Source organism: Toxoplasma gondii, chromosome IV, assembly GCF_000006565.2.
Source record: "Toxoplasma gondii ME49 chromosome IV, whole genome shotgun sequence".
NCBI lineage: Eukaryota > Apicomplexa > Conoidasida > Eucoccidiorida > Sarcocystidae > Toxoplasma > Toxoplasma gondii.
This window is the reverse complement of record NC_031471.1, coordinates 1,661,602-1,688,318: the sequence shown is the minus strand read 5'-3', so window position 1 is coordinate 1,688,318 and position 26,717 is coordinate 1,661,602. Positions and strand designations below refer to the sequence as shown.

General features: G+C 53.3%; 3 protein-coding genes across 3 annotated transcripts in view; 2 read left to right on the top strand and 1 right to left on the bottom strand.

The window, feature by feature from the left end:
- The window catches only part of TGME49_211480 (GTP-binding protein engA, putative), a 13,570-nt gene extending 4,195 nt beyond the window's left edge, over window positions 1-9,375 (top strand). The window contains exons 3-13 of the mRNA XM_002371242.2: window positions 116-181; window positions 610-726; window positions 1,789-1,868; window positions 2,487-2,675; window positions 3,623-3,735; window positions 4,219-4,322; window positions 4,758-4,922; window positions 5,514-5,636; window positions 6,476-6,592; window positions 7,175-7,299; window positions 8,188-9,375. Of these exons, the coding sequence (XP_002371283.2) occupies window positions 116-181; window positions 610-726; window positions 1,789-1,868; window positions 2,487-2,675; window positions 3,623-3,735; window positions 4,219-4,322; window positions 4,758-4,922; window positions 5,514-5,636; window positions 6,476-6,592; window positions 7,175-7,299; window positions 8,188-8,251 (1,263 nt within the window). The 3' untranslated portion in view covers window positions 8,252-9,375. The remainder of the gene's footprint in view (window positions 1-115; window positions 182-609; window positions 727-1,788; window positions 1,869-2,486; window positions 2,676-3,622; window positions 3,736-4,218; window positions 4,323-4,757; window positions 4,923-5,513; window positions 5,637-6,475; window positions 6,593-7,174; window positions 7,300-8,187) is intronic.
- TGME49_211600 (hypothetical protein) lies at window positions 9,334-20,629 on the bottom strand. The gene is made up of 4 exons (XM_018779542.1): window positions 20,505-20,629; window positions 12,017-20,155; window positions 9,718-11,125; window positions 9,334-9,482 (listed from the first exon to the last, which is right to left on the bottom strand). The coding sequence occupies exons 2-3, from the start codon at window positions 18,219-18,221 to the stop codon at window positions 10,599-10,601; spliced, it is 6,732 nt and encodes a 2,243-aa protein (XP_018637984.1). The 5' UTR covers window positions 18,222-20,155; window positions 20,505-20,629; the 3' UTR covers window positions 9,334-9,482; window positions 9,718-10,598.
- TGME49_211610 (hypothetical protein) lies at window positions 19,826-26,717 on the top strand. Its single transcript, XM_018779543.1, has 2 exons — window positions 19,826-22,102; window positions 23,037-26,717. Exons 1-2 carry the CDS (start codon window positions 20,615-20,617, stop codon window positions 25,284-25,286), a joined length of 3,738 nt encoding a protein of 1,245 aa, XP_018637983.1. The 5' UTR covers window positions 19,826-20,614; the 3' UTR covers window positions 25,287-26,717.

Genomic DNA, 26,717 nt, shown 5'->3' with positions numbered 1-26,717 from the left:
TTCCGCCTTCCTCTTCGGGTGGACAGACACGTGACTGAAAGCGATTTGGAGAAAAATTCGAAGTTGGGCGTTGTCTTTACAACTTCACGCATGCATTTGCGCTCTCTCTCTGCAGATTCGCACTCAAGTGAAGTGTGCCCTGGAGGAAGCGACTTGCGCCATCTTTGTGGTTGACGGCCGCGTAAGTGCATTTTCATTTCTCACTGTTTCTCTTTCCGTTCCTCACCACTCACGCCTGATGTTGGAATCGGTAGTCTCCCCTTCCATTGTTTCTGTTTCCTTAGTTTCAGGACGTTTAGTGTGCAATGATCTTTCTCTCTTTCTGCCTGCTGTTGCGTCTTTCGTCTGTCGCCGTCTTTTCTCTTTTCAATTCTCTGCTCTCTGCTGTCTTTCCCTCTCCAGCTTCTGTCAGTGTTTCTATCTCATTCGCCTCTTCGATTCTTTTCTCTGGCATCAGTTCCTTTGCTTCTCTCTTTCGTTGTCTCCGCCTTGCGGGGTGCCCGTCCGCTTCTGCAGTCCTGTGTTTCGAGTTTGTTTCTTTTGCCTCTCTTCACTGAGGTTTTTCTTCCTTCTCGATTTCTGTGAGTTTTGGTCTGTCGCTTCCCTCAGCATGGGCTGGATGGAGAGGACGAGGTCATTGCGCATTTTCTGCGGCGCTCGAAAACGCCTGTCGTCGTCTGCGTCAACAAGACTGAAAACGTTCGATCTGGGATCGCTTCTGCTCAGGTGCTGTTCAGACAACGAACGAATTCCAGAAAGAACAAAATGCTTGAAAAAGAACAAAGTGCCTGAAAAGGAAGCGAATCAGCTGGCGATTCGCTCCGTGTATATCCCCGGTACCTCAGGGCGGTTTGGACTTCGACTTTTTGCATTGGCCTTCTGTTCTTCACAAGTTTTCTGAGGACCGCAGAGAGAGACGTTCCAACTGCAGACAACACAAGAGGGCAGCTGCCGGCCCTCTCCACAAGGAACCACTTTTCTCCGGATTTCTCGTTCCCTCTCCACTAGATTTTCCCCTTTGTCTGCTCTGCCTTTGTCTCCTTGTCTTTTCAAGAGTTCGCGTTTGCTTGTGTATTTCTCATCGACTTCAGCACTGCTCTCCTTTCACACGTATTTACACGAACCTGTCTGTACGTCTGTATCTGCATGCACGCATTCTCAATTTCTCTGTGTGTCAATGAGGTACACAGAGTGCGACTCCGTATACACTTGTGAGCGTACCGTTTGAACACTGCGTACATGTCGACGCTGTAGTCCTTGCCTTTGTTTGCCTACTTATGTGCATAGTCTCTGGTGGCTTTACGTGCTGTAACGACATCTGCATGGTCGCTGGAGTCCGTTGAAAAGGAAAGGAATTCGAAGGGATGTCAGACTAGTGTAATACAGCCCATGAACGACAAGGCCGTGCTCCCGGTGGCGTTGCGAAACTCTCCAGCGCATGGCCTGACTGCGCCTCGTTCATCTGAGTTTCATCTTTCTGAGTTTCTCTCCTCGTCCCTGTCTCCACGAAACGTGTGACCTCTCTCAACTCTCATCCGATTGCCTTTGATTCATTGAAACATGGTGATCCTTTAGTTCTCTTTCTACAAGACGCATCACCTCATGTCTGCTCTGCTCACGCAGCAGACCTTGGACCTGGCAGACAAAGAAAGACCTTGGAGTGCCGCGCCACAAGTCCCGCTCGCAGTGTCTTCTGGACTTCACAGAAAGCGCGCTGAGGCGATGCTCTTGATGACATCTCCTGTTCTCCATCATTGTGCTTGCTTCGCCTTTCCGCTCGCACTGCAGGACTTCTGGAAGCTCGGCCTCGGCCAGCCTTTCCCTTGCAGCGCAGTCGAAGGCGTTGGGCTGCCTGACTTGCTGGATGCGTAAGCGATGTATTCTTTTAAAAAAAGCGAAAGTTGCCGTTTCGTCAAGTCCAGTCTCTCGCCTTCGAGTATCGGAGCGACGTCCGCATTCGCTTCCTCAGGTGTCCAAACTTTTTCTTGCGTTCAAATGGCTCCAACCACCCTCAGATGCGGATGCCTCGCGCTGTCGCGACGGACGAGGGAGCAAATGAGCGCCACACAGTGTTTTTGTTGAAACAACGAGGACCGTTTTCCTGGCGAATATTGTCATCTGCAAGCGCAGCACAATCGGGGGCAGGCCGATTTGCAGACGCAGCAAACGCGCATGTCCCCGACAGGGAGACACAAGTATTTGGGGGACGCTTGAAAAAGGTGACAGTCGTAGCTGTCTTGCTGGAATCGTTCCCCTGATATCAATGCGAGGGGAACGATTTCTTCACGTTGTGGACCTCCTCAGCGAAGCCGCCGGGCTCTGGGAGACACACGTTCTCCATGTCTGTTTCGGCGGCTTCCCCAAGTGGCTACACGGACGCTGACCTGAGCTATAGGTCCTGTTTTTCATTCTCAGTGAATCTTTAAATCAAGGCCGCGGCGATACGGTTCGCACTGCCATGTCCCTCTCTGTTCTGTTCTTCACAGCTGCTTTCTGCACTTTCCTGCCGATTCGGAAGCGCCTTCTCGCGGTGCTGGTGGGAAGGAGAAAGTCAAGGTCGACGAAAAGGGAGAAGCGCGGGCCGGTCTCTCAGGGCGAAGCACCGCAGTGTCTCTGAGTTCATTCGCTCTCCCCACGCTTGCGAGAGAAGATGTAAACGTGGCAATTGTTGGCAGGTAAAGACGAAAACGCCCTAGCTGACTGAGAGTCTCCTTAGTTGGCAAAGAAGGTCAAGCACCAGCAAAACCTCCCCGTGTGTGCTGCCATTGCGTACCAGCTCCGCGTGGAGAACAGTTTTCTCCGCTGGCGGATGATGCATCAAGCTCTGCGAATAGGTAATTCCTGGGCAGTTTGGCAGTGTGGGCGGGAAACGCCGCCCTCAAAGATTCATGCGAAATGTCGTGACGGGGGGAGCTGCATGCAGTGGCGGACTTCCTATGGCGAAGTTTCGCGTCTTCTTGGCCGTCCGAGAGTGGCTTTCTTCCATGCTCGCATTTCTGTCCACGCTCAGATGCTCCCTCCGGGCGCGTCCTGCATGTCCACCCGCTTTCTCCAATTCGCGTTACGCCAGCAGTTCACTTCCGCTGCCAACGAAACGCGGCAGTGTCCAGCGGACTGGAGGGCATTAACGTATCGAGGAAAACCATGGTTTATCGTGTTTGCATGATTGCATGCAGTTCTGGACAGGGTCAATGTTTTGCGAAAGCCTCGCGTCTGCGTTTCTTCTCCCGCTCTCACACAGGCAGACGCTGAGCGCGCCCCTCTGTGTAATTTCCCTTGCATTGTTGTGGTGTGCTCTAAATCGAAGTCTATCTCAAGCGTCTAGCTCCGTTGTGGCAAAGTCCGTGGTAGTCGAAGAAATGCAGGAATCACTCGAGCGGCGAGAGGCACCACAGGTCGCCGTACAAGTTATGTTTCTTAGCCAAGCAGTGTCTTTTGCATCTCACGGACTGCGGCTAGAAAACAACGGTTAGGGGACGGGGCTCGACAGTTCCGTGGTTCAGGAAAAATGGCTCTCTTCTTCAAGCTCCCGCCTTTGTCCAGACTCTTCTTTCCTTCGAACTCAGGTTGTGCTTCAGAGCCGTTCTTTCCAACCTCCTGCTCTGGTGCTCGCTTGCTGCAGGCCGAACGTGGGCAAGTCGCAGCTGCTCAATCGTCTGCTTGGAGTGTCGAGGAGTCTCGTCAGCCCCCAGGCAGGCACTACGCGCGACGCTGTCGACGAACTCGTGCAAAGAGGTCAGCAATGCACTCAAGGCGCGACGCGCCTTCCTTGTCAAGTGGAGCTGCACCACGCGGAGGCGGGTGCCGTCGCTCTGTGTTGGGAAAATTCATTGATGAAGACGGCGGACAGCACTGGTTCGACTGTCCACGTGAGAGAAGGAAATCTTGCTTCTTCGTTTCTTAGATCCATCTGTACATGTGGATCTGTGCGGCCCTCTGTGTGTCAGCTGTCATCGCCAAAGCTGTTGATAAACTTTGGTCAGGAGGGGATTCGTATTTTTTTTTCTTTGTTGGAGAACGGCGTGCTGCGCCGTGAACCGGTGGCATTTGGTTTTTATCTGTGGGAGCGCGTTGACTTCCCTCTTGACTTCCCTAGTAGACAGGGTGGCCGAAGACGTCACCTTTACACCTATTAACGCAGGTTCTTAGTGAATCCGGTCCCAGTCGTCGTTCACGTTTTCAAGCTGCCTGTTCTCTTTGAGGACTTTCCTTTTGCAGACGGGAGGCTCTACCGACTTGTCGACACCGCAGGCATCCGGCGAGCGCGAGTTGTGAAGGCGCAGAAGGGGGTCGAGTTCGTCATGGTCAAGAGAGCGGAGCGAGTAGGCAGACAACGAACGCAGTTCTGTCATTCCGCGTTCTGTTCTTCCTAGACAGCTTGTTCGCATGGCCTCGGCTGACGTGAAGCTCTGACTCTCGAACTGCTTCTCGCCTGAGTGTTGTTCCCTGGTCTACCCCGTCGCCCCCCCCTCCCCAATCGCGTTTCTTCGACTCTCATCCGTCGCCGTCGAAGCGGCTTTCGTCTCTGGACCTTCGTTTTCATGCACTTGCCCTGCCATCGATTCGTCCTTCCCAAGGCTCACCTCTGTCCTCTTGTCGCCGCCTGTCGACAGGTTTTTCTCCTCGATCTCTCTCACCCGTAGGTTCGCCGACAGCGACGCCTGCGCCCTCTGCGTCTGGCCCCCGCTGTCTGTCGGCTGTGGCTCAAGTTTTTCACTGCGACCTTTTTCGCCAGGTTTTCTCTCGTTTCCTCGCAGGCGCTAGCGCGGTGCGACGTCTGTCTGTTAGTCTGTGACGCCGAGCGCGGGCTGGTCAAGCAAGACATTTTGCTTGCGAAGAAAATCGAGGAAGAGGGACGCGCGGCGGTTATCGTCATGAATAAATGGGACACCGTCGACGCAGAGGCCACGGCCCACCACGAGGCAAGCGGTTGACACCTGGGAGACGAACGAACATAACTGAGTGGAGACTCGAGTTCTCAACAACTCAGAAAAAGACGAGCTCAACGGAAAACGAGGAAACAGTAACGGAAAAAATCCAAGAAAAACTGCTCTCAAAAAGAGGAAACAGAAGGGGTACGGAAAGAGACAGAAACAGATCTCGACGCCGAGATCAAGAAACGGGAGAGAGTCCGAACAAAACGACAGTCATTCAGTGCCAGCGTGTAGACGCAATCCGTCAGAGCTACGCGCATATGAACAGAAATGCCTATACATAACAACCTATCCATACTATTAGAAAGATAGAAGAATAGGCAGGTAAATGTCTCTATTCAGAGAAAAGATGTCGAATCAGTTAGATTGATCCATCGGTAGACAATTAGAACGTTGCTTCTTGATGCCGAGTCAGAGAGATGTAGAGAGCGCAAGCGACAGAATGCAGAAGAATATGCACAAGTATTTGCATATATATGAGATATTGATAGATGGATAGATCTTCTCGCTGATGCAGAGTTCTCTTTTTTATGTAGGTGGTACTTGTAGAATGCTTTTCGTTTGTCTCCTTGTGTGCAGGTTTCGACTTATATTCGGTCCGTATTCTACCCTCTGCGGTGGGCGTCAATCGTCTGCGTCTCTGCGCTGACGGGGAAAAATGCGAGTCGCATCTGGGCCGCAGTGAATGACGCGTTTGACCAGGTATTTCTCAGTTCATGCCGGAAAGACCGATTTGTGAAAAAGCTCGAAAGTATCCAGTTGCAAATATCCCCTCTACTGCTGTGCGTGTTCAAACCAGTGTACAGGCTTCGTCACATGTATCTTGCCATATATATATATATATATATAGATAGATAGATAGATAGATAGATTTCTTCGTATCTCTATCTACATATATATATATATATATGTTTGTACCTACATGTGCCGTCATAACTGTGTCGGCCTGTGCGTATGCATGTACACATGCACATACATATATCTGATCATGCATGTATATGCATGCACCCCTGCATACCTCAGTTGAGCTATAAATAAGTTAATATATGTGTGTAGAAGTATATATAGATATATACGCATGTATGTTCGGATACTGATGAGTGAGTGTCGATTATTGCTGAAATTTAGTTGAGGCCGTTTGTGTGCGTATGTGGATGCTTTCTGCAAGACCGTTGTTGCATGCATCGCCTCCATGTAGGCGACAAGCGTTGTACGCGAGCGAGCGAACGGAACGCTCGTGCGTTCGGGTGTTTCTCTGCACATTAAACAGGTGTACATACGCGTCAGGCATGTGTGAAGTTCAGTTGATTGCAGCTGGTTGTGTTCCGGTTGCGACTTACGTCGCCTCGGTCTTCTTCCTTCGCCTCGAAAGACTCCGTTATCTGTTGCTCTGCCGTCGTAAGAGGGAGACACGATTGCTTCTGTTTCAAGGAATGCATTCGGTTTCAACGGCAAATGGAGAAACGCACTTGCTATTAGAAAGCGGTTGTTCAATCTTGTGCAGAACGTCTCGAGTTGTTCCTTTCTCTTCTCTTGTTCAGCACCGAAGGCGATTAGGGACAGGACTTTTGAACTTCGTTCTTCGGGATGCTCTGGCTGTGCATCCACCTCCTCTGTTCAAAGGTCGCAAGCGCGGCAAAATCTATGTGGCACAACAGGCAAGCCAATTTCCAAATTTCAGGGCGTTCTTGAGGAAACACAGGACTCTCGCGTTCCTGTTATTTCGAGCTCTCTCTCGTGAAACCAACGAACGACACTCCCCGGAGTTCTCCATCTGGACCCATCGACATACTTACATTCATAAATACATACGCACATGTGTATACATATGCATGCGTGCATGAATATGTATGTATTGAGAGAAATATATAGAGAGCTAGATATATGGTAATGGCGTGTATTCCTACACATACAGCTTGATGTTTTGAGTATGTATATACATGCATGCAACCTTCCTCATTACATATGTATATATATATATATATATATATATATATATATACATGTATATATATATATATATATATATATACATACATACATATACATATATATATATATATATGTATATGTATATGATGGAGACATCCTTACAGAGAGACCTGTCACTAAATGTTTCATTTCAAAGTGCTTGCTCGACCCTGCCTGTTTCCCGGTTCTCGCTGTTTCCGTTTTCACTTTTTTGTGGAAGCATGGCACCGCAACCTTGCGCGTTTTCTGTGGTGTCTCCGTCCCTCCAGGTGTCCATCCAGCCGCCCACGATCGTCGTGTTCTGCAACAAGACGGAGTACTTTCCAGAGGTTTATCGACTTTATCTGGACTTCTCAACTCGCACGGCCTTCAACTTTCACTTCACCCCCATCAAGTACGCCAGTGCAGCTGCTGTTTCTGCTGTCAATGAACTATCGAAAAGACCTTTTTCTTTTGTGCAGAAAGCATGCAATGAGTTCAGGTATCTCGTGACAGATGCGCTACTATGTTGTCTTGTTCTACCGAACTGAGTTTGTGCGTGGCGAAAGGCTGATCGTCAGTGACTGAAACTGCCCAGGAACGGAGAACACCGGAAGGTTATCGAAACTGCAGTTTCGCTCATCATCAGGGCGGCACTGCATGGAGAGAGTATTGTGAATTCTTTATCTTTTCATTCCGAAAACCGTTCCCAGGCTGTCCACGTTCAACTCACCTGTCCGCTGCTGTACGACTCTCTACATAGTTTGCATTTGAAGTATTTAAATACGTCAAGACCTTTTTGTCACCGTAAATTGTCTTGTGTACTAGTGGCTGTTTTTTCTTGCTCCCTCAATGGAAGAACTATTCTTGTTCAGCTTTACCAACTTGAATTAACAGATTTCCAGTCGTCGTGGTCGTGTACATAATTTTCTTAAGCGTCTTTCGTGCTTCTCGTGTCTCCGTTTCTCTCGAAGTCCGCTTGCTACTTGCCGCGCGTTGACTCCGTTCCAGTCAGCCTTGCCTCTCGCCAATGGCTACACGCTGGCTTTCTTCGTCTGTATCTAAGGAGTTGTCCTCCCGCATCTTACGGTATTGCTTATCGTCTCCAATTGAGAAGCAGAGGCCCCTCGCAGTCGCTTTAGACATGAGCATGTGATTCGTAAGATCGATTTGTGTCCTCTTTCTCTATCCTCGTGTCTGTCTCGGCTAGGCGGAGACCGCTTCTCTTCCTTCAGCATTCTCGTTCTCATCGTGAGATCTGTCTGCCCTTATGGAGCTCTCCTGTCTCCGTGTGTCTCCGCAGGTGGCTTTTTCGCGAGAAGAAACGACGCAAGTTGGAGAAAGTGACTCGCTCAAAACCCTCTTGAAAGCGTGTGTTCGGCTTATAGTCGGGCAAGCCAGGTCTCTGGTCGCAGAGGCCTTTCTGGTGTCACCGCGAGACAAGTCTCTTTTCGCTCCTGTTTCTCTCCGCGACTCACGCTGCAAGTGCTCAGCTTTCCCTTATTCTTGTGCTTGCATGAATTTGCCGGAGAATGAGTGTCTTTCCAAATTAATGGAATCTATGAGGCTACGCGGCATTTGAATTGGTTTTGCGTTTCCATACGTCCCTCCGTGGTGCGAAGCCGCCTTGTTGGTATCAGAGGAGACTGCTTTGGAGAGTCGTCTTCCTCCTGAAAAGCTCCTCTCAGATTATCTCCGTCTGGCTCCTTGATCTCGCTCTCGAATACTTTCTCTGAGTTCGGCTTATCTTTCGTGCCTCTCTTCTTTTCTTTTCGCTTCTTCACGCATGTTCTCTCTGTCGTTCTCACCTTTGCTGTTCTCTTCTTGCGCGTGTTTTTATTCTCCTTCTTCTTTCATCTTTTGGCTCGTTTCAGCTCTTTCCATCTTGTCTGCTTTTCTTCTTTTTCTCTCTTCTCACTCCTTCGCAATCGCGGCGCTCTTTCTCCGCTTCCTTGTCAACGGGTGCTGTGCTGAACCGGCGAAGACTTTTTCGCTGAACACTCCAGGGTTTTCTCCTGATGCGCACTTAGAGAGAATGTCCGGCTCCAGAGCCACACCGTCAGCTGCAGCTAAAATACATGCGTTCTCTGGGGTTCGAACTCCTCTGAGAACGACTCTGGCACACGGGAGCGAGGAGCGACTTCGCTGTTTGGACACGGCCGAGTGCGAAGCCAGTGATCGGAATAAACAAGTGACGAGACACTACAGAGAAACAGGTGAAAAGTGAAGAGAAATGTCTTGAATGCGAGCAAAGAGCGCACACGGAGAGAACGTAGCAGAGAAAAAGAGAGTTCCAACCTCGATAAAGGGGACTCGACAGGCGAATCGAACGGCAGACGTGAAGGCTGTATCAGCGACAGAAGAGAAGTCCCAAAAGCCGTCCGAACCTCCCTGGCTAGAGAACGGAGACTCTGACCATCCGATGTTTGTTCTCTTCTTTCCTGTTTCGCATCCATTGACAAAGTGTTTTCTCGCGTCTCGTGCCCCCTCCCAGTGCCAGTCCTCTGGGTGTATCTGCAACCGCGGGCGTCGGCTTATGTTCGGTAACTCCTTTGTTTTCGAGAGGTCTGAAGGCGCCTCGGGCGTGGGTTGGCGCGTCTGGGAAGACGAAACAAAGACTTGCGCAGGGCTAGCGAAACGCTTCATTGTCCTCTTCAAGTCCGTTGCTTCTGCATATAGACAAGGATCTTTATCCTTTTTCGTGCTCGTTTTCTAAACACATATCAGTAAAGAAAAATTGAGGTGAATCACACTTGGTCTTGCTGATTCGTCAGGGGGTGCTACCAACAAGCACCAGCTACTTTAAATGCTAGTTTGTTAGCTACTTTCTTACATCTTAGTACCAGTCCGAATGGTTGGACGCTCGTAGGTGACGTGTATGTCCTAAAACCGACGAAGGATTCCACGGTTTCTCCAAAAGAACAGCATCGAGAGGAGGAGAAGGAAATGATAAAAGCCACTCCCGATGCAACCTCAGATCCCAGGAGGTTTATTTCCTTTCAAGCACACAGAGAAGTGTAGAGCTGGAATCACAAAGAGACCTGGCAGCGGTTCTCCCACAAGATCAAGTTTCGGCAGTGCGATTCGTTGAAACCCCCGATCAAATATCACGAAGTCATTCCAGCCTCTCCTGCGCTCCTGAAAATCACAGCTATCACTTTCTATCCTGCATGAACTGTTTACCTTGTTTCTTCTGAGCAATGCAGTTTATCCACACGAACGTCCGTCCTTTCAACTAGAAACACGATTCGAGAAAAACGTCCGAAAAGGTGGAGATAAACTTTTTGCACAGCAAGAGGGTCTGGACCCGAGAGTTTTCCAGAACGAACCACGAAGTCCACGTCCTCCCGGCACATACCTACCGTTGACTGAGTAGGCACCATCCTTTCTCCTCCACTTAGACGTTTCCCTCCCCCTTCTCTGTTCACTTAATGCTGCGTTGTTTCTTTCTTTTACGGACCTCTGATCGTCCGCAGCCCTCGCGGTCATCTAAACACACGAACAACGCCGGACGCACTTCCTGTGAAGCTCCACCACGATACCAATCCGATCTCCATTCTCCCCATCCTCTCTCATCGTCTTCGTTTGGCTTCTTTTTCTTCGTCTGTAGTTCACTCGTTTCTCCCCTCCTCTCTCCCGCCATTGCGTTCTTCTTCAGGCCTCTCATTTTCACGTTCTTCTTATCCGGTCCTCTCTCGGTCCATCTTTGTTTCGTTAGTACCACGCACTATCGAGGAAGGCGAGAGGGTCCTCATCAGCGTCAAACTCATCCTCGCCGAGCAGAAATCCTAGAAACGAGGTCCGAGCTTCTCCTCCCCGCACTCCACTCCCTCGAGTCTCTCTCCCCTGGCCCTCTCCCCACTCTCCTTCTCTGTCTCCTCCACCCCTGCCCCCACGGTCTGCAGTCTCTCCTCGTCCATCCGGCGCGACGTACGGGTCCGTTGGGCGCTCGCGCCGCGCGGGCCGCTCTGTCTCCTCGAATTGTGGACTGGCGCGAAAGAGGCTGGGCGGCTTCTTCTTGAATGTGACGGAGTGAATAGCCACCTTCGCAGACCCGCGCATGCCGATTCCTTCTTCCGTGATGTTTCCGGACCGCGAGAAGCTGCGCGAGGCAGACGCCGGTGACGAACCGCCCGAAAACAACGCACTCCCTGCCCCGTCCACGAAGACGTCTGTCCGTCGCCGTCGACTCGCGTCCAACGCCTTCACCAAATTTGTGAACGTTCGCGCAAGTCCAGAACCTGAAATGCAGGAGTTCACAGGACGAGATCCGACGTTAAAAGAAGACAAGGAGGAACTCGAACGAGAACGGAGGCTTGTGACAACGGGAACAGCGCCTTCCAACATATGCAACACCACATTAATCCGCAGACTTTCCACAGACATACCCAAGGCATTCTTCTCTTACGAGACACACAAGTCGACGGCAATGAAAAAGCAACTGAAACCGATTGTCAAAGAGATGTGCTTTTCGTTGAAAAGGAAAGAAAGAAATGAAAGGCAATTCGTGCCTTCTCTTTCTGAATGCGTATTCGATAGTCTTGACCGAGAATGCCTGAACGAGCCGAAAGAGGTGAATTTCAGCGACGACTTTCAGTTATTCCACATCGCTTGTTTCCCAGACTTCGTCTCCCATCCACTCTCCTGTCTTCTTCCTTCATCCACCCTCTCCAGGCATCACTTGTTTGATCTGCTGTTTCGGTCTTTTTAAAAGCGAAGCTGTTGCTCTTTAACATCTTCTCCACCGCAAGGAGCTTGCGCGTACTCCCTTCGCTGTCTTTCCCTCTCAGCTCATCTGCCTTCTTCAGTACCTCCTTTCGCCTCCTCGGCCCTGCCCCTCATGCAGGCGAAAAGAACTGCGAACGCTCTGCTCTGTCCAGGTAGCTAGGTATGTCTCCTTTCCCCAGTCTTCCCTATTTCGTACGTTGGATTCTGGTAAGACACTGCGATCTACTACAGCAGAAAACGATTCTTTGTTTTACAATTTATTTTGCGCGATCTTGCAACAGCTGTAAAGGTGCATACCGTGCCACCTTCTTGATGTTCCTATGCGACGCTTTTATCCATGAATGACGCCTAGACGATAGCCAACGCGGAATGTTGAGTTGCCTTTACTCAACCCCACAGCTTACCAATTCCTCCTTCATCTTTTTCTCCGTAAACCTCATCGACGATTGTTCGCGAGCGAACGAAGCCGTCGACATCCTCGTCGTCTGTCTCGTCTCCTGCTCCGTCGTCTTCTGTCTCCGAGTCTGACGCCCGTCGCCCTCGCCGCGCGCCTTGGAGCCGAAACGCCGCGGTCGCACCTTCAAAGCCCTGTCTCCTTTCTCGGCTTGTTCTCCCTCGCCGCTGTCTCCACGACCTACACGCTCCGTCCGTCTCGTGACTCAAGCCCTGCAGCTGGTGACGCCTTCGCCGCCACCCGCCTTGTTCTTCGTCCGAGGAAGCAGGACTATCGCCTTCTCTCCCTGCCGTCGACTGTCTCCTCCTCGCTAGTCTCCGTTCGTCTCGCTCCTGGCCGTCGGACTCTTCGCTCTCCCCACTCTCTTCGGTCTCACAGAAAGTCGAACTCGCTTCCTTCTTCGCTACACATCGACAACAGACTCCGCAAGGCTTCCTGCAGCTGCGAGCCGGCATCTCCTTTGCCCCCCTGTCTCCTCGCCTCGCGGCCCCCCGCCGCCGGGCGTCTCCTCTGCCCAAACCCCACCTGTCCCTGTCTCCGTCCCACCCCACAGATGCGCCCGCGGGGTCTTGCGGACGCAGGGCGATCGGCGGGCCGTCTTTGCGACGACACTTGATGGTTTCCAGCTGGAAGCCTTGCGAGTCCATGAACTCTGTGAGGCCACAGAAGTACGCAAAGACGTCTCCTTCAATGAAGAACATTTCTCCGTAGTGTAACTCCACCACCTCCAGAGTCTCCTCAAAGTCGCGCATCAACAGCTTCAAGTTGTAGAGCGCGAGGCCCTGCAGATGCTCTGCTTCGAGGTCGTCAGGGCGCGCGCCGTACCGCGGGGCAGCGTAGGTGCCTCCTCGCGGTCTGGCGCCTACACTTTGAAACGAGCTTCCTCGATCTTCTTCTTGGAGTCCCAAAGACCCTCCCATGTCTCTCTCCTGCCCTTCTCCTGAATCGCAACCACGCCTCCTGAACCGCCCCTCTGCGGACGACCCTGAGTCCAGCCGACTGTCTCCGGCGCTCTGTCTTCGCAGGCTCGCCCCCTCACAGTGACCCACACCCTCTGTCCCCTCGACGGCTGAGAGCGTTCGCGCGTCCGACGACTCGCGGATCTCAGAACTGAAGCCCGACGACGCACTGGACTCCGTCGGAACTTCGCTGCCGCGGCTCTGCAGGCGAGCGTCGAGGCTGCGTCTCGCGCGCCAGCCTCGTTCCCCCACGAGCCTGCTGGGCTCCACAAACGCGGCGTGTCTGTCGCCGTGCACTGGAGACGCGTCCGCGCGGCTCTCGCCGGAGTCCACGAGCTGGAGTTGCTGGAACTTGTAGATCCGGAGGAGGCGAATCGGCGGGCGAGACCAGGGCGGCAGATCTGCGAAGTAGGCGTAGCTGCCGAGAAAGACAAAGTCGTGAGTGAGGAGGCGAAACGGGACTTCGAGGCCCTGGAGTCGCGGATGCAGCACGGGGTCCTCACAGACTTGCTCGAGCAAGAAAGACTCGTACAGCGGCAAGGTAAAGCGAGGAAGTCTCTGCAGCAGACGCATCACCTGCTCCGTCACGCTGCGTTTCGGCACCGCCATGAGGGAGCGCAGCTTCCGGTGGTCGACAAACAAATCCACGGAGGGAATCACCAGCTGATTCGCCGGTGCATGCACCAAGACCCGCGCCGCAAGAGCCGCCTTGCTGGCCATTGACGCAGCGAGTCTCGCAGCCGCACTCGCTTGAAGCTCAGCCAGACGCGCTGGCGGGAGACCTGCGTGGAAAGAAGGCAAACGCGTGGCGAGGAAGGACGCCACCGCAGACGCAGAGGCCCCCGCCGCGCCCGAAGCCGAAAGTCCCCCGCCCTCGCGCATGTCGAAGAGAAAGGAGAAATCCAGAGGTGCCTGTTTCGACGCACAGCTTGAGGGAGAAGCAGGCGTCTTCTGCGGATTGCCCGCAGACGGAGACGAACGATCTGCGCAGCAACAAGTCCCGCAGAAGCAGGTGCAAGAGCCGTCTTTGTGCGGTCCGACCGAGGCGGGCGACGTTGGCGCGGTGTCTGTACGGCAGCCGATGCAACAGCAGCAGGCGCCTGCGAGGCGTCCGTCGCATGCCCGCCGCCGGACTGCTTGCGCGAGGTCGTCGAACGCCACCTGAGACGTCAGCGGAAGGCCATCAAGATCCACCCATCGAAATTTAGAACTCGGCATGCGTTGTCGACCCTCCCGCAAACAGGCTCTCGACGCAAGCGAAGAGACAGAAGACGACGACGACTTCTCAGAGTCGAAGGACGGCAAACGGACACCTTGAGAGACAACTGGAAAAGAAGAACAGACAGGGGGAGAAGAGGACAGAAGGGGGGAAGAAGACGAGGAAGAAGAAGATGAGGACGAGGAGCAAGCAGGCAATGGGGAAGACGATGATGAGGATGAGGAGCAAGAAGGAGATGGGGAAGACGATGACGAGGATGAGAGAAAAGACGGAGGAGAAGAGAAGGAAGAAGAAGAGTGACAGGAGGAAAACGAAGAAGATGAGTAAGGAGGTGGGGAGGAACAGGAGGAAGAAGAGGAAGAGGACGTCGCAGACGACGCACCACAGCTGGCCTCATTCGTTCTACAATCTGACTCAGGTCGATCTGGCGAGCAGGAAGGTAGCGACCCCTCCGCAGGGAGATTTGCTTTGCAATTCAGACTGGTAGCTAACGGCGCGCAAGATGCGCCCACGATCCTCTCCTGACTCCCTGTCTCCCGTTCTCTCTCCTCCACCTTCCTCTCCGCTTCTTCATCTGTCCCCAAAGAGCTGGTGAGTCCTCCGCTTCCAGCCTGGAACGATCCCCCCAGATAGGCTGAGAAAGCAGACGAAGAAATCGAAGTGGAAGGCGACGGAGACGCCGTCGTCCCGGAGGCAAGGGATTCCAGACTTGCGTGCATCTGGAAAACGCCTCGGAGGTCGCTAGCCGCGTCTTTCGCAGGCGCGGGTCCTTTCCGTGTCTCCACACTTTCGCCTCTTCCTCCCGGCGCAAAACTCAAGCTTTCTCTAGCTGCAGAAACTCCTTTCTCTTGACTTGGAGAGAAGCCGTCATTCTCATTGTTCGCTCCTTTGCTCTGTAAAGCGACAGCCGAGGAAGGGTCGCTGGTCTCCGGATCCTCCGTTGTCGACCTTCTTCGCTGTCCTGCAAGGCTCTCCTTGTTCTCTCGCCTGGGAATTACCGGCGACACAGTCTCAGATTCAGTCGAAACGTGACTTGCTAAGGTGGGACATCCAGCGGGTGTTTGCGCGTTTTCTCCCTTTTCATCCGGCAGGTTCTCTGACGCTCTCGAGGATGCAGCGAGAAGGTCGATGGGCGCTGAGGTTGACGAGGCCGACACGCACGACGAACAGGTTAACGAGGATGCGACGGTTTGCCGCGAGTCGCTTCGACAGCCGCGAGGATCTCTGTTTTCGATTTCAGGACCTTGTCTCGAATTGGAGGTTTTCAGAGCTCTTCGCGTATCATGCAGACTTTCTTCCTTTCTGTCAACATCTGTACTGGCTTTCTCTGCAGCCTCTTGTTGCGCTCGCGTCATCTTTCTTGTGGCTTCCCCGACCTCTGATGAAGCTGTTTTCGGCCTTTCTTCTTCGCCTCTTCCTCTCGCGAAATGACTTTCCTCATCCTCTCTCGGTGAGAGTTTAGGCGGCGAGTGCTGTCCCCGGAAACGGATCTTCTTCCCATCATCCCTGTTCCCCTTCTCGGGTGCTACTGCGAGGACCTCTCCACAAGCGGTGGCAGCCGAGGCCTGCTCCGTCGCAGAGAGTTGTTTCTCGACCTGGATTGTTCTGCGCGAAGACGGGGAAGAACTCAGACTGCTCCGCTGCTTCTTTTCTCGGCTCTTGGACGTCCTGAACGACACGAACCGAAGCAAGTCGAATAAGCTCGTCGCTTGTGTCTTTGAGTCTCCCCGCGTCGTCCGCCTCGGGGTGCGTGCAGACTCCTGCGAGTCGCTTTGGCGCTTCTCCGATTGTCGTCGAGGAGAACCTGGGGAGGAAGCGCGCGAGTAATCAGAAGATGAAGACTGCGAGCGAGATGAAGAAAAAGACTGCAAGGGAGCACACGCGGACTGCGGCGAATCCGCTCTCAGTTGTGAGGTCGCTTTACCTCGGGAATGTCTGGCCATTCCTCCGTCCGAGCCCGTTCGCGTGGGGTCTTGTTCCTTTGAAAAACGATATCCCAGAGAGGTCTTTGCAGCTTCCACAGGCTTTGCGACTCGCGCTGAGGCATCCCCTGTCTCCCCCGCGACGCTTACGCCTACATGCCTGGCACCTGCCTCGCTGCTCCCGCTTTCTTCGAAGCGTGTGACAACTCCTCGCGCCTTCCGCGTCTTTGTGTCCGCCGTTCGAGACGGTCTCCTCTCCGCAGAGCTGGCGTCCCTGCCCCTGGTCCTCTGTGTTTCTCTCGCGTCTGCTTCACTTGAGGAAGACAGGTCGTCAGACGACGAACGCTCAGACGACGAACGCACAGACGACGAACGCACAGACGACGAAGACCAGGGAGTTGAGTGGTTGGGATCTGAGGGCCGGAGGTCGAACAGAGGTCTGAAGAGGCGCATCCATCCGCCCGGTTTACCGGGTTGCTTGGATTTCTGTCCGGCTCGATTCGCTGTTTCCCCAGTGGGCATGTCCGTCACAGGGTCTTCTCGCGAGAGCGCCAAGAGTCGCAGAGCCGGCACTCCGCGCTGCGAACGCCGGCGCTCTGTCTGAGCGAGGTGAGGAAATAGAATGGCGCTGCGCACCCGTAGTGATGCCTGCGAAAATGTGGACGCCGAGGACCTCGCTCGCATCAAGGAAGAAGGCTGACCGGAAGGATGTGAGCCGAAAGAGCAAGAAGGAAACTTTCTCGGGAGCGCAGGAGCACGGCGCCTGCGAGACAAACTGCGAAGAAACGCGGATCGCTGGGGAGTCCTCGCGAGGCGGCGGCGACGTGGTTGTCGGGACGGACGAGGCGAAGACAGCGAAGAAGCCGAGGGGGAAGACGGCTCGGCGGGATGGCCATAGAGAAGCGGGAACCGTCGCGGTGCTCGCGGTCCATTCTCCTTTGCACTGACGTCGCTGTCTCCCGTTTCGCCAGACGTGGAGTCGACACTGGTCTCGGAAGATTCGGTCGTAGCGTCACTCGAGGTGACAGTGGCCGAAGACGACTGTGAGGTGCTTTGACTCCTCGTGGAAGAGTCGTCTGCAGGTTCTCTGCCGCGCGACTGCGCCTTCCACTCGGGGGTCTCGTGGCTGTTCCGACCCGAAGCGCCACCCGGCGGAGTGCGTACTTTTCGCCCAAACTTCCCAGGTCGTCCCCCCGATCGCCTGCCCGCGCCGACGCGAATCCGGGAGCGAAGGTCGCTTCGTGCTGCCGGTCTAACCGGTTCAGAGCCGCGAAAGTCTGCGTCAGAGTCGTCGGAAGTTCGCGTGTCAGAAAACGAACTGGCCTCACTTGTTTCACTGGATGAGTCCGCAGCCAAAGAGTCTCCCTGAAGATCGCTCTCTGCGCTGCTCTCGACGCTGCGCTCGGGTGTATCTACACCTGAAGTGTGCTCGGATAGCGAGCTGGATTCTGCAGACTCACCCGACGGACTGCTGGAAAGCGAGGCAGATGAGGCAGCGCTTCCTTTCGCGGATTCAGAGGAATCCGAGTCGATGAGAGTCCGCCGTCTTCTCTCTTCTGAAGTTTTCCTCCGCGTTCGTTCCGCCGCCTGCGCCTTGATGCGCGCAAGCGCTCGCACCCGCCCCGCGGGAGCTCCGGCCGTTCCAGCGGACGAATTCGAGGAAGAATGCGACAAAAAGGTGGCACTGGTTGCAGACATAACAGGGAAAGCATAGGCAGACTGTCTCGAGTCCACGGGCAATTGGAACGGCTGAGCAAAAGACGGACTTGCACCGTTCGACAACGCCTCTGCGTCACGGGCTAGAGCGGCGGCCGAACCTACCGTTCTAGGTTTGGGAATAACGTGAGTATCTTTCTGTAAAGTCGAGGCGACAGATGGGTTCAGGTTCGCGGAAGCATCGAAATGCATGATGTCTTCTGCGGCAGACTGCAGTGCATCCGATTCACAGACACCGCTGGGAGACGGTGAGCTCAAACTTTTGTCACTGACACGAGCAATAAGCACACCGGACCCGGAAGGCGGCGAAGAGCCGCAGCGCGGCTCGTGTGTTACCATTTCTTTAGGCACACTAGGCAATGCAGCGAATCGCCTTCTTTCTTTCTAGGAAGACTCAGCTGTGGAAGGAAGGCAAAGACGGGACACAGAAAATCGTTTTGATGTCGCATCAGATGCGTACGAACCTACAAGTATCCACATTCCAATTTTGAACTGGGAAAAAGAGGGATGTAACGACTGTCGAGATGCCTCCAAACGCATGTGACAAAACAGGCTCGTCAGACACAACTCAGCGTGGACGCAAGAAGTTCATGGAACTCAGAATGCTCATTGCAGCACGAACAGCGAGCGCTTCGACCAACCTTTCAGTAGCCGCTTGAAAACCTTCCAGCTGCTACTTAATGCCGGACACATTGTCCAGCGCAGAGCAGGGAATCAGAGCAGATACTTTGTCTACACAGCAGACAGAGTTTGACGTCGGCTTGAACTACGTCCTATCACCATCCGTCCCTCCGCGTTCGTGGGTGAGGAGGGCAACGAAAGATGACACAGCGGAAAGGACAGCGACAGTTTAGCAGAGAACTTGGTCACTTTTTAAAAAGGTAGGCTTGTTTGTAGAAACGGGCAACCGATGTTTCACGACTCGACTCTCACAGAGCGCTGGATGGCGCAGCCGTACGGGTTGTGACGAACCCGCCGCATTTCTCTACAAAGGAAGGCGAAAAACTCTCCCTTCACGTGGAGGGGAGAAGACGGTGAAATGGGAAGAAAAGATCGAACATACTACGGAGGAGGAGCAAAGAAAACGGCCTGAAATCCCCGCAGTAGAACCAAAGCATGCGAAGGAAACTCGGCGTCGCCCGACAGAGACCATCAGCAAGGAAGAGCTGTGGTAGAGAAAACAAACAGACAGGATCATGAAAATCCAACGAGCAATTTTAGCAAACCTCCAAAAGCGGAACAAAGGAAACTCGCGATTGAATCGAGAGGCGAAGAGGCACGCCGCACGCAGAGGAGCTAGCGCTAGCAAACCAGAGTGAAGTTTAGAGGAATAAGCGGGAATCCGCATCCAAAACGCACCGAATCTGCTGAGAGACAAGTGTGAAACTGCAAGTGAAACGAGCAAATATTCCAGGGAAAGGCGAGCAAGTCCGATTCGGGAAAGTGGAGAGCACCGCGTCGACAGAAACGACGGCAGCATCCCGTTTTGCAGAGACGACGTGTCGATTCCTTTGACGGAGAAAAAGACGAGGGCATGCTACAATGCCGACTTGCAGAGGAACGAGAAAGACGAATCTTTCTTCGGAGCTACGCTCTTTGAGAGTCGATCTTGAAAACTGCAATTCGCCATGCCTTTAGGACGACATCAGTGTACACTGGATCTGAACTCGCAGACGACCACACGAGGAGCGGAAAACCTCACCGCCTCCGTGCCACGGAAGTTGGACAAGGAAGTGAAAAGGCGCTTAGAAGACTATGTCTCTTCTTCGAGTTAACGCAGTGAAAAATGATTCCACGAGTTCTCTGGTTTGTCTGATTTCCTGGGGAAAAAAGAGACAACTCTCTGGCTCTGCCTCCAGGTCAAAAGGTCTAGAGTCGTAAGTCGATGAGCACGGGAGCGGGGCGGCAAGAAATCCTTGTTTTCCAAAAGAAAATCTTGCTGAATTGAAACTACCCTGTCATTCCGTCTTCTCTCTAACGATTCGCTCTCAGTTTTCGTGCTCAGTCTGGCTCCACGTCCTGGTTATGCCTTTTCTGAGGAAAAATAGGCGTAGGGCGAGATGCAGCTTCAAGATGGGCGGTTTCAATTTCCATAGAAAGAGACGCCGTCAACGTTGGGCTTGCATTGTCGAATCTCGCGCAAAACTGCAGTTTCCTCGGCATTCTCGCTGTGGTTTTCTGGTCGCTTTTTACCACGACAGAGGCGCCAGCGACGTCGAGTTCTCTCCCTTGCCGCCGGTGTTGAGCTTGAAAGTCTTTTTTCTCCGAATTTTCTGCAGCATGACGTGAGAGATACGCTGGAGAAGAGAAAGTTATCTTATGTTCAAAGCATGTGCTTAACAAAGGCGATACTAATTGCATCTCGTCTCTGCTTCGGTGTCCAGCCGCAGCTTTCCTGTTTGTCGAGAGGGGCAAGAATTAGTTGAGAAGCGACTTTAAAAGAACGAGGCAATGAGTCTACCGATCGAACGCAAAGGACTCCTTCTTCCTCTCCTTGGCTGACTGATCTGCGACTGGCACCTCGTGTAAATCTATTGTCGCCAGGTCTTGAACACAAGTCATGCAGTAACTTAAGCTAGGCTACCTGTAACGCATTATACAGTGAGGTTCGCAGGTTTCTACCTTTTTCTGCCGAGTATAGTTTACGAGGTGGACATCTGGCTTAGATCTTTCGAAGGTCTCTGTCTGTGAAGGTGCGAACTGACACACGTCAGCGAGGTTTTTTCGTGCCGATGATTCTTGGAATTGGAAGCGACAAGTCAGAAGCCGCGTTTCTTTGTTTCACACCGTTTTCTTCAGGTGTATCTGCTGAAAGAGGCGTCGCTCCAGTTCAAGAAGCAATCTCTTTTGTGGAAAACGCATGCAGTTTTCGGTTGTGTTTCCTCCGGCTGTGTGCTTCAAGCTACCTCGACACCGCGCTGTGCAGTTTCCGTCAACCGTTTTCCAAGATGCTGTCCACATTCTCTTCGCTGGCATCGCTTATGTACCAGTCTGTGTCTTCCTCGGTCTCTGATCCTTCTGCTCCCGCTGCCTCTTCTTCTGACGTTGCTTGTTGTCGGGATGCGCTTCGCCCTCTCAGACGAAGAGACTTTTCTCGTCGACGTGTCTCTTCTTCTCGTCCTCGCTGCCCGCCTTCTTCCTCCCTGTCTCCGTCTCGTCAGGAAGAAAACTCGGAGGCGTCTTCTTCAGCTTGTTCGAAGAACGCCGAGAGTGGAGGAGGCGTCGGAGAGGAGTCCGATAACTTCCCTTCGTGCACTCGCTGTACGTCTAACAGGCGACGGCCAGTCTGCTGGGGAGACAGAGCCCAAGAAGGACGCAGAGAGAGTGGTGTGGGAGATCCGAAGGAAGCGGCGAGTTCTCATTCTGGTTCTGCAAAGTCTCTCGATATCTGGAACACCCCCCTTTGTCTCCACGTCTCCTCCCATGTTCTGTCAGCGAGCGCGGAGCGACGGCGGACTCCGTCGCGCTCGGTCGGGCAAAGCCTCCTTTTACGAGAAATCGTCTGCGGAGAAAAAGAACAAACGGAAGACGACACGGCTGAAGTTCTTCCTCCAGGGTCCCTCGTGTCTCGTGGTGACGCCGCATGTGGCTTTGCTCAAACCGGAAGGTCACCCAGTCATTTCCAACGCCTAACCCGTCACCCCTCTCGTTCGCCGCCTTCTTCTTCTCCCTTCCCTTCTTCCTCCTCTTCCTCCTCTTCTTCCTCTTCCTCCTCTTCCTCCTCGTCCTCTTCTTTTCCCTGCCCTTCGTCCTCTTTTTCTTCTTCTTCTTCGTCTTCCTCTGAGACTGTGGTCTCCTCCCTCCCTTTGTCTCCATTGGCTTGCTTGCCGGCTTCGCGCTCGTTCCTCGTCTCTGCAGCGGCTCGTCAGACGTCTTCGACGCTGTCGTCACCGCCGGCTGTTCACGTGGGCATGCTGGGCCATCGAACGCACCTGGATGTCTTTGCCAGTGAACCTCTTGATTTCGAGGAAGCGACCAGAGGGGAGGACGCAACAGAGACAACTGCCGAAACGCCTTCTGAGACATCTTTCGGGACCGTGTTCGGGACTGTGGGTGCCGGACTTTTCTGGAGCAGAGAAGAGGCTTCACGAGGCGACTCTCGGAGGCGTCTGGGCGTTCCCGGAAGAGTTGCGAATATCCTGGGGAATGTCCCCTGCTTCTGCCTTCCTCTTGAAGATGTCATCTCCACCATGGCGACTTCACAGCGAGCTGCTTTGCTGGTATGTGAAAGTCTGAAAGGAACACGGAAACACCATGTGCGAACAAAAACGTTTTCTCTGTGTGGTTGTCTGTGTAACTCGAGGCCCGATTTTGGTGCTTTGAGGCAACACTGAACAGCGAGAAGGGACTGCGTCTTCAAAAGAGAGATGTTCAAGTGTGACTGGGACGTCAGCGTCAATATGCTTGTGAATCTGGAAACGGTGCTGATAACAGAGATCTCGGTGAGTTTTGAACGGATGAAACCAAGCTTCGTCTGTTCATCTTTCAACTGGACGTAGTCGTAAAACTTCTGCTCTGTCGGTCAGCATCCCTTGTGCGCCTGCGTTCCTCTCCTAGTTGCGCCGGTGGCCTTCGCTCCTGCGAGGGTCGCTCCGTACAAAGGATTTGCGATTCAGAACTGCGTGACTGAAGTCGAAAAACCAGCGACCTTTTGGTGTTCAAGTCGCTGACAAGGCCTCTAGTAATGAGATTGCTGGGACACTGAAACAAAGACTCATTAGGAAGTTGTTCTGTCTGCTGGTGTCTGTTCTCCTCGATGGTCGCCTCTCTCGCGAGACGTCTCTGGCAGCTCGATCTTGTGTCTGTCGCTGTCTTCGTGTGGATCTCTTTTGCTCCACTCTTCTGTTTGCCGTTCTTCGTGTGTCTCTCTTCATCTGTCTCCTCTTCTCTTTATTTTGTCCATCCCATTTTCACCTTTCTCTTCTCTGCAGCTTTCTCTCTCGCACGCCTTCGCTCTGTTCTTCCTGTGTCTCCTCTCCCCTTTTATCGGGTTCGTTTTTCCCACTGGTTTCTCAGACGCGTTCCCAGTCACACCTTTTCACTTTTGTTCTCTCTCCTCATCTGCCATATCTTTCTGCTGCATTCTCCCTCCCCCTCCCGCGCACCGTCTCTTTGCTGTCAAGTGCTCCGTGTCAGTTGCGGTGCCTGTCTCAGACTCGCCTGCGAGGCGTCGAAGTTCGGAGTTTCGTGTTGGAGAACAGCTATTTCTTTGACGCCTTGGTGAGCCACGTTTTCGCTTTGCCCGAGGAAGCGCGGCCGCCTCTCCACCTTCTTCGAATTGTGAATTACCGGAACGAAGACCTTCGCGACACGCTGTCCCCTCTCGAACTCGACCGAGTGAGGACCGCTGAAATGGCGCTCGTCCACCAGCTGCAGCGAGAACGAGAAAGCGAGGCTGAACGGCTGCGGCCAACCCACCAAGAGGCAGAGAGTCGTGGAACTCGAGAAGAGAGTCGCAAAAGAGAGGAAGTCGCGTTCACAGAAGATTTACAACGCGCAGAAGAAGAAAGAGACGAAGAAGCAGGGAGCAACGCCGACGGTGTGGGTGGTGCTGGGCGAGGGCAGAGAAGAGTGACGGAAAGGTTGAACGTGGAGGAGAGGGAACGGAGGGAGAGGCCAAGAGACAGAAGATGTTTCACGCAGAGCGACTTGTATAACGACGGGGTGAACAGACACGGGGGGGACCGTCAACGCGGCAATGCCGGCGACGAGGTTTCTACGAATTCTTCCTCTTGCGCTTCTTCACCCTCCTTCTCAGAAATGCCATGTTCCGCGTTCAATCCCAGAGTGGCCGCCAGAAGGGAGGAAGCCTCGGCTTCGACCGTTTCCTCCAGCGAATGCGGCCGCATGGGTTCTGGGTCGGCTCCGGGTCGCCTTCGTAGACCGGCCGAGCGAGGTCGTGTTGGCGTCGGTAGAGAGGCCCGCGACGGTCCTTCTTTGGTCTCAAATTGTCCAGGAAATCCCAATGCAGTTGTTTCCAACTCTTCGCCTGCATTTGCGTCCCCTTCTGGTTCGCGTCACTTTTCTGCTCGCGCGGACTCTGTGACCTGTCCTTCTTTCTTTTCCAAGTCGCTTGCTGTCGTTCCGCGACCCGTCCAGAGACATGTGCGCTCGCTTCTCTCGCAGTTTCCCCGCATTCGCACTATCGAGTTGCTGTTCTCTCCACAAAAAAAGTTTTTCTCTTCACCAGCTCACGCTGTGGCCTTCGTCACGCCGTTCGCTGTCTTTGCGGAGGCTTTCGGATTCGAGCTCCTCCCCATCGAGTTCCACGCTGTCACCCGCGCGTGTACCGGGTGCACAGACACCGCATCGCCACACAGGAGCTCGCGGACCCGAGAGGGAAAACTCTGGGGCGGGGACGAAGTGTTTGTTCAAGGCTTTTCCGGCGCTGCAGAAAGTCGCTTGTTCCACAAGGACCTCATCCGCCCCGGAACGCTCTCAGGAAACAACGCAACGAGAATCGAAACAGAGAGGGCAGAGCCGTCTCTCCATGAGCAGAGTTTCATCCCCGAAGAATGCGCTGCCTTCTCCTACATCTTTGGCGGTCATCGCCTTCGACGCAACAAGGCGCTCTGCGTCTGCTGCGATGAGGAGGAGATCGGCGCAGCCCTCGCTGCGCGGCTTCTCTCCGAATATAGGGTGAAGCGAGAGAACGATATTAGGAGATTGCTCGCAGCGAGGCCGGCGAAAGAGAAGACAGAAACAAGCGACACAAACCCGGGGAAGAAGAGAGCTGAGAAGGGAGGTCGAACGTGGCTTGCGCGTAACAATGAAGGAGAGCGACGTAGTGAACAGCGGAGAGACCCAGCAATGCGGAACAGGGAAGAGAAGAACTGCGGAAAGGAGAGTGGCTGTGGATGGGAAGGCCCCAGAAGACACCTGGAGGAAAAGTTAAAAGCGGAGTCCGATGCAGGCACTGCCGGGACTAGTACGGCTTTTTCGATTTCCAGTTCTGTATGGACGAACAGCGAAGGGTGTTCTCCCTTCTCTGACGACGCGAGATCGGGGAATAGAGCTGATGGTAGAGAAGAAAGCCAAGGAAGGGAGGTCGAGAGAGAAGAGACCCAAGGAGCAGCAGGAGAGGCGCAGTCGCAGTCTGTCGTGGAAGGTCAGACGCTCACTCAGTGGCAAGAGCAGCAGGATGTGGAGGCCGATCGAGAGGCCAAGCAGCGACGGGAGAGAAGGAACGGCGCATCAAAGGCAAACTGCAGCACCGTTGGCTGCGAAGACTTTGGGAGACGATGTCGGCACTCTGAGTGTGTCGGTGGTGGAGGCGCATGCAGAAATGAAAGGGAACGAGTTAGAAAGGCGCGGGACAGCTCGCCGCCTCTGTCTTTTCCTGTCCTTGGCTTTGTCGTTCGTGATATCACCTTGTCGCAACCCGCACCGGAGGCTCATGAGTAGTGTATGTCCGTGCTGGAGACACAAAGTCGCGCAAACGGGAACAAGGATCTTTTCCCCGCGGGTTTGGGGTTTACAGCAAAGTCTGGCCAATGCACAGAGACAACAGGCAAATGCTTGCCCTTTTCTCGGGCGTAAGACGCACTGAAGAGAAAATGAAAAAGGTGTCTATGCTCAAGAGGCAGTGGGAGGTGTAGTTTTGCAAACTATAGATTTTCCACTTAAAAGTAAAACTCTGCTTCTGCGGGACCCTCAGGACACATGACAGACTGTTGCCGATTCGGCGAGTGTGTCGAATGCGTGTGCATCCCCAGGCGAAAGCAGGTAAAGAAGAAAGTCTCTCTTTAGGTTATTCCACATGAACGAAATTGCGAAACTTGCCGCGTGTTTCTCTCTTCGGGATTGAAGACCAGGAACGGCGGTCACTCTGTGTTTCTTTCTATTGCTTTTCAATGCCGCACACGAGCGGTGTGCGGTTGCTACTCATTTCCAATAAGACTCGAGAAAAAAACAGTGAAACGGAGTGACGGTGATGTGTCGTATGTGACACAATCGTGATGTTCAGCGTTATCAATGTGATGTACAGAAAGAGCCAACATAAATATCAGACTCAGAACGCATGCATGAGCTTGCCTAGCCCGTTTGCGTATGTAACATGGATTATTCCGAGGCGGTACGGGATGTTTCAGGGATACAGCCTAGCATTGATCTCACTTCCGAGACACCACCAGACGTAAACACTGCGAGTGTGTGGTTCGTGTGCCCGCTTCCCCAAAAAGCTGCTAAATTGACTTTTTTTAAGGTTGCAACACGGTGTCCACGTTTTTTCTCACCCGCCGAAGTATAAGGGGGGATACGGCGTACTGTATTTCTTCTTTCGATCGATCTGTCGATAAAAGTGGAACGCAGTCTACCGCGGGGTTTGTCAACTGTTTTCTTGGAGTTTCAGGTATGACGCGTGCTGGGAGAAACGACAGCATCGTGTGTTTTTTGTCGTCCGCTCTTCGGATTTTCATGTGGAGGACTGGAAAGCTGCGTTGTCAATCTTTTGTGATAGCGGCTGACAAAACGGTAAACCGCTGTGACTGAGAGGTTCTTCGCAGTGTGCTAAGACGCCGCAAGTGTGTAAGACGAGGGGTACATCACTCGGTGTTGTGTTCCCCTTTTTCGATGAGGGTGTACGAAAGCACGCTTCTTTGATTTGCGAAGACGAGAAATCAATGGAAGACAAAGATGCTTCGGAGCCTTTTTCCGTCGGGAGCCTGTGAGAGTGGAAGAAAACGGGAGAACAAACTCGTTTCATCTGTTATCCTCTTTGGTACTAGACTGCAACAGATAAATCTGATTTTGCCACTGCCTTTTCTAGAGTGAAAAGTTCCACATGGTAGGGGGACGTCGGGCCTTTTGTGTCCTGGACCTCGTTTTTTTAGGGAG

What these genes read in the sequence shown, in the direction of transcription:
- TGME49_211610 (XM_018779543.1), top strand. Translation starts at nt 20,615, where the DNA reads ATGATTCTTGGAATTGGAAGCGACAAGTCAGAAGCCGCGTTTCTTTGT. An exon ending in CACAGCGAGCTGCTTTGCTG is followed by an intron (nt 22,103 to 23,036) that starts GTATGTGAAAGT and finishes TGCCTGTCTCAG; the next exon opens with ACTCGCCTGCGAGGCGTCGA.
- TGME49_211600 (XM_018779542.1), bottom strand. Translation starts at nt 18,221, where the DNA reads ATGGTAACACACGAGCCGCGCTGCGGCTCTTCGCCGCCTTCCGGGTCC. An exon ending in AAAAGATGAAGGAGGAATTG is followed by an intron (nt 11,126 to 12,016) that starts GTAAGCTGTGGG and finishes CCTGCATTTCAG; the next exon opens with GTTCTGGACTTGCGCGAACG.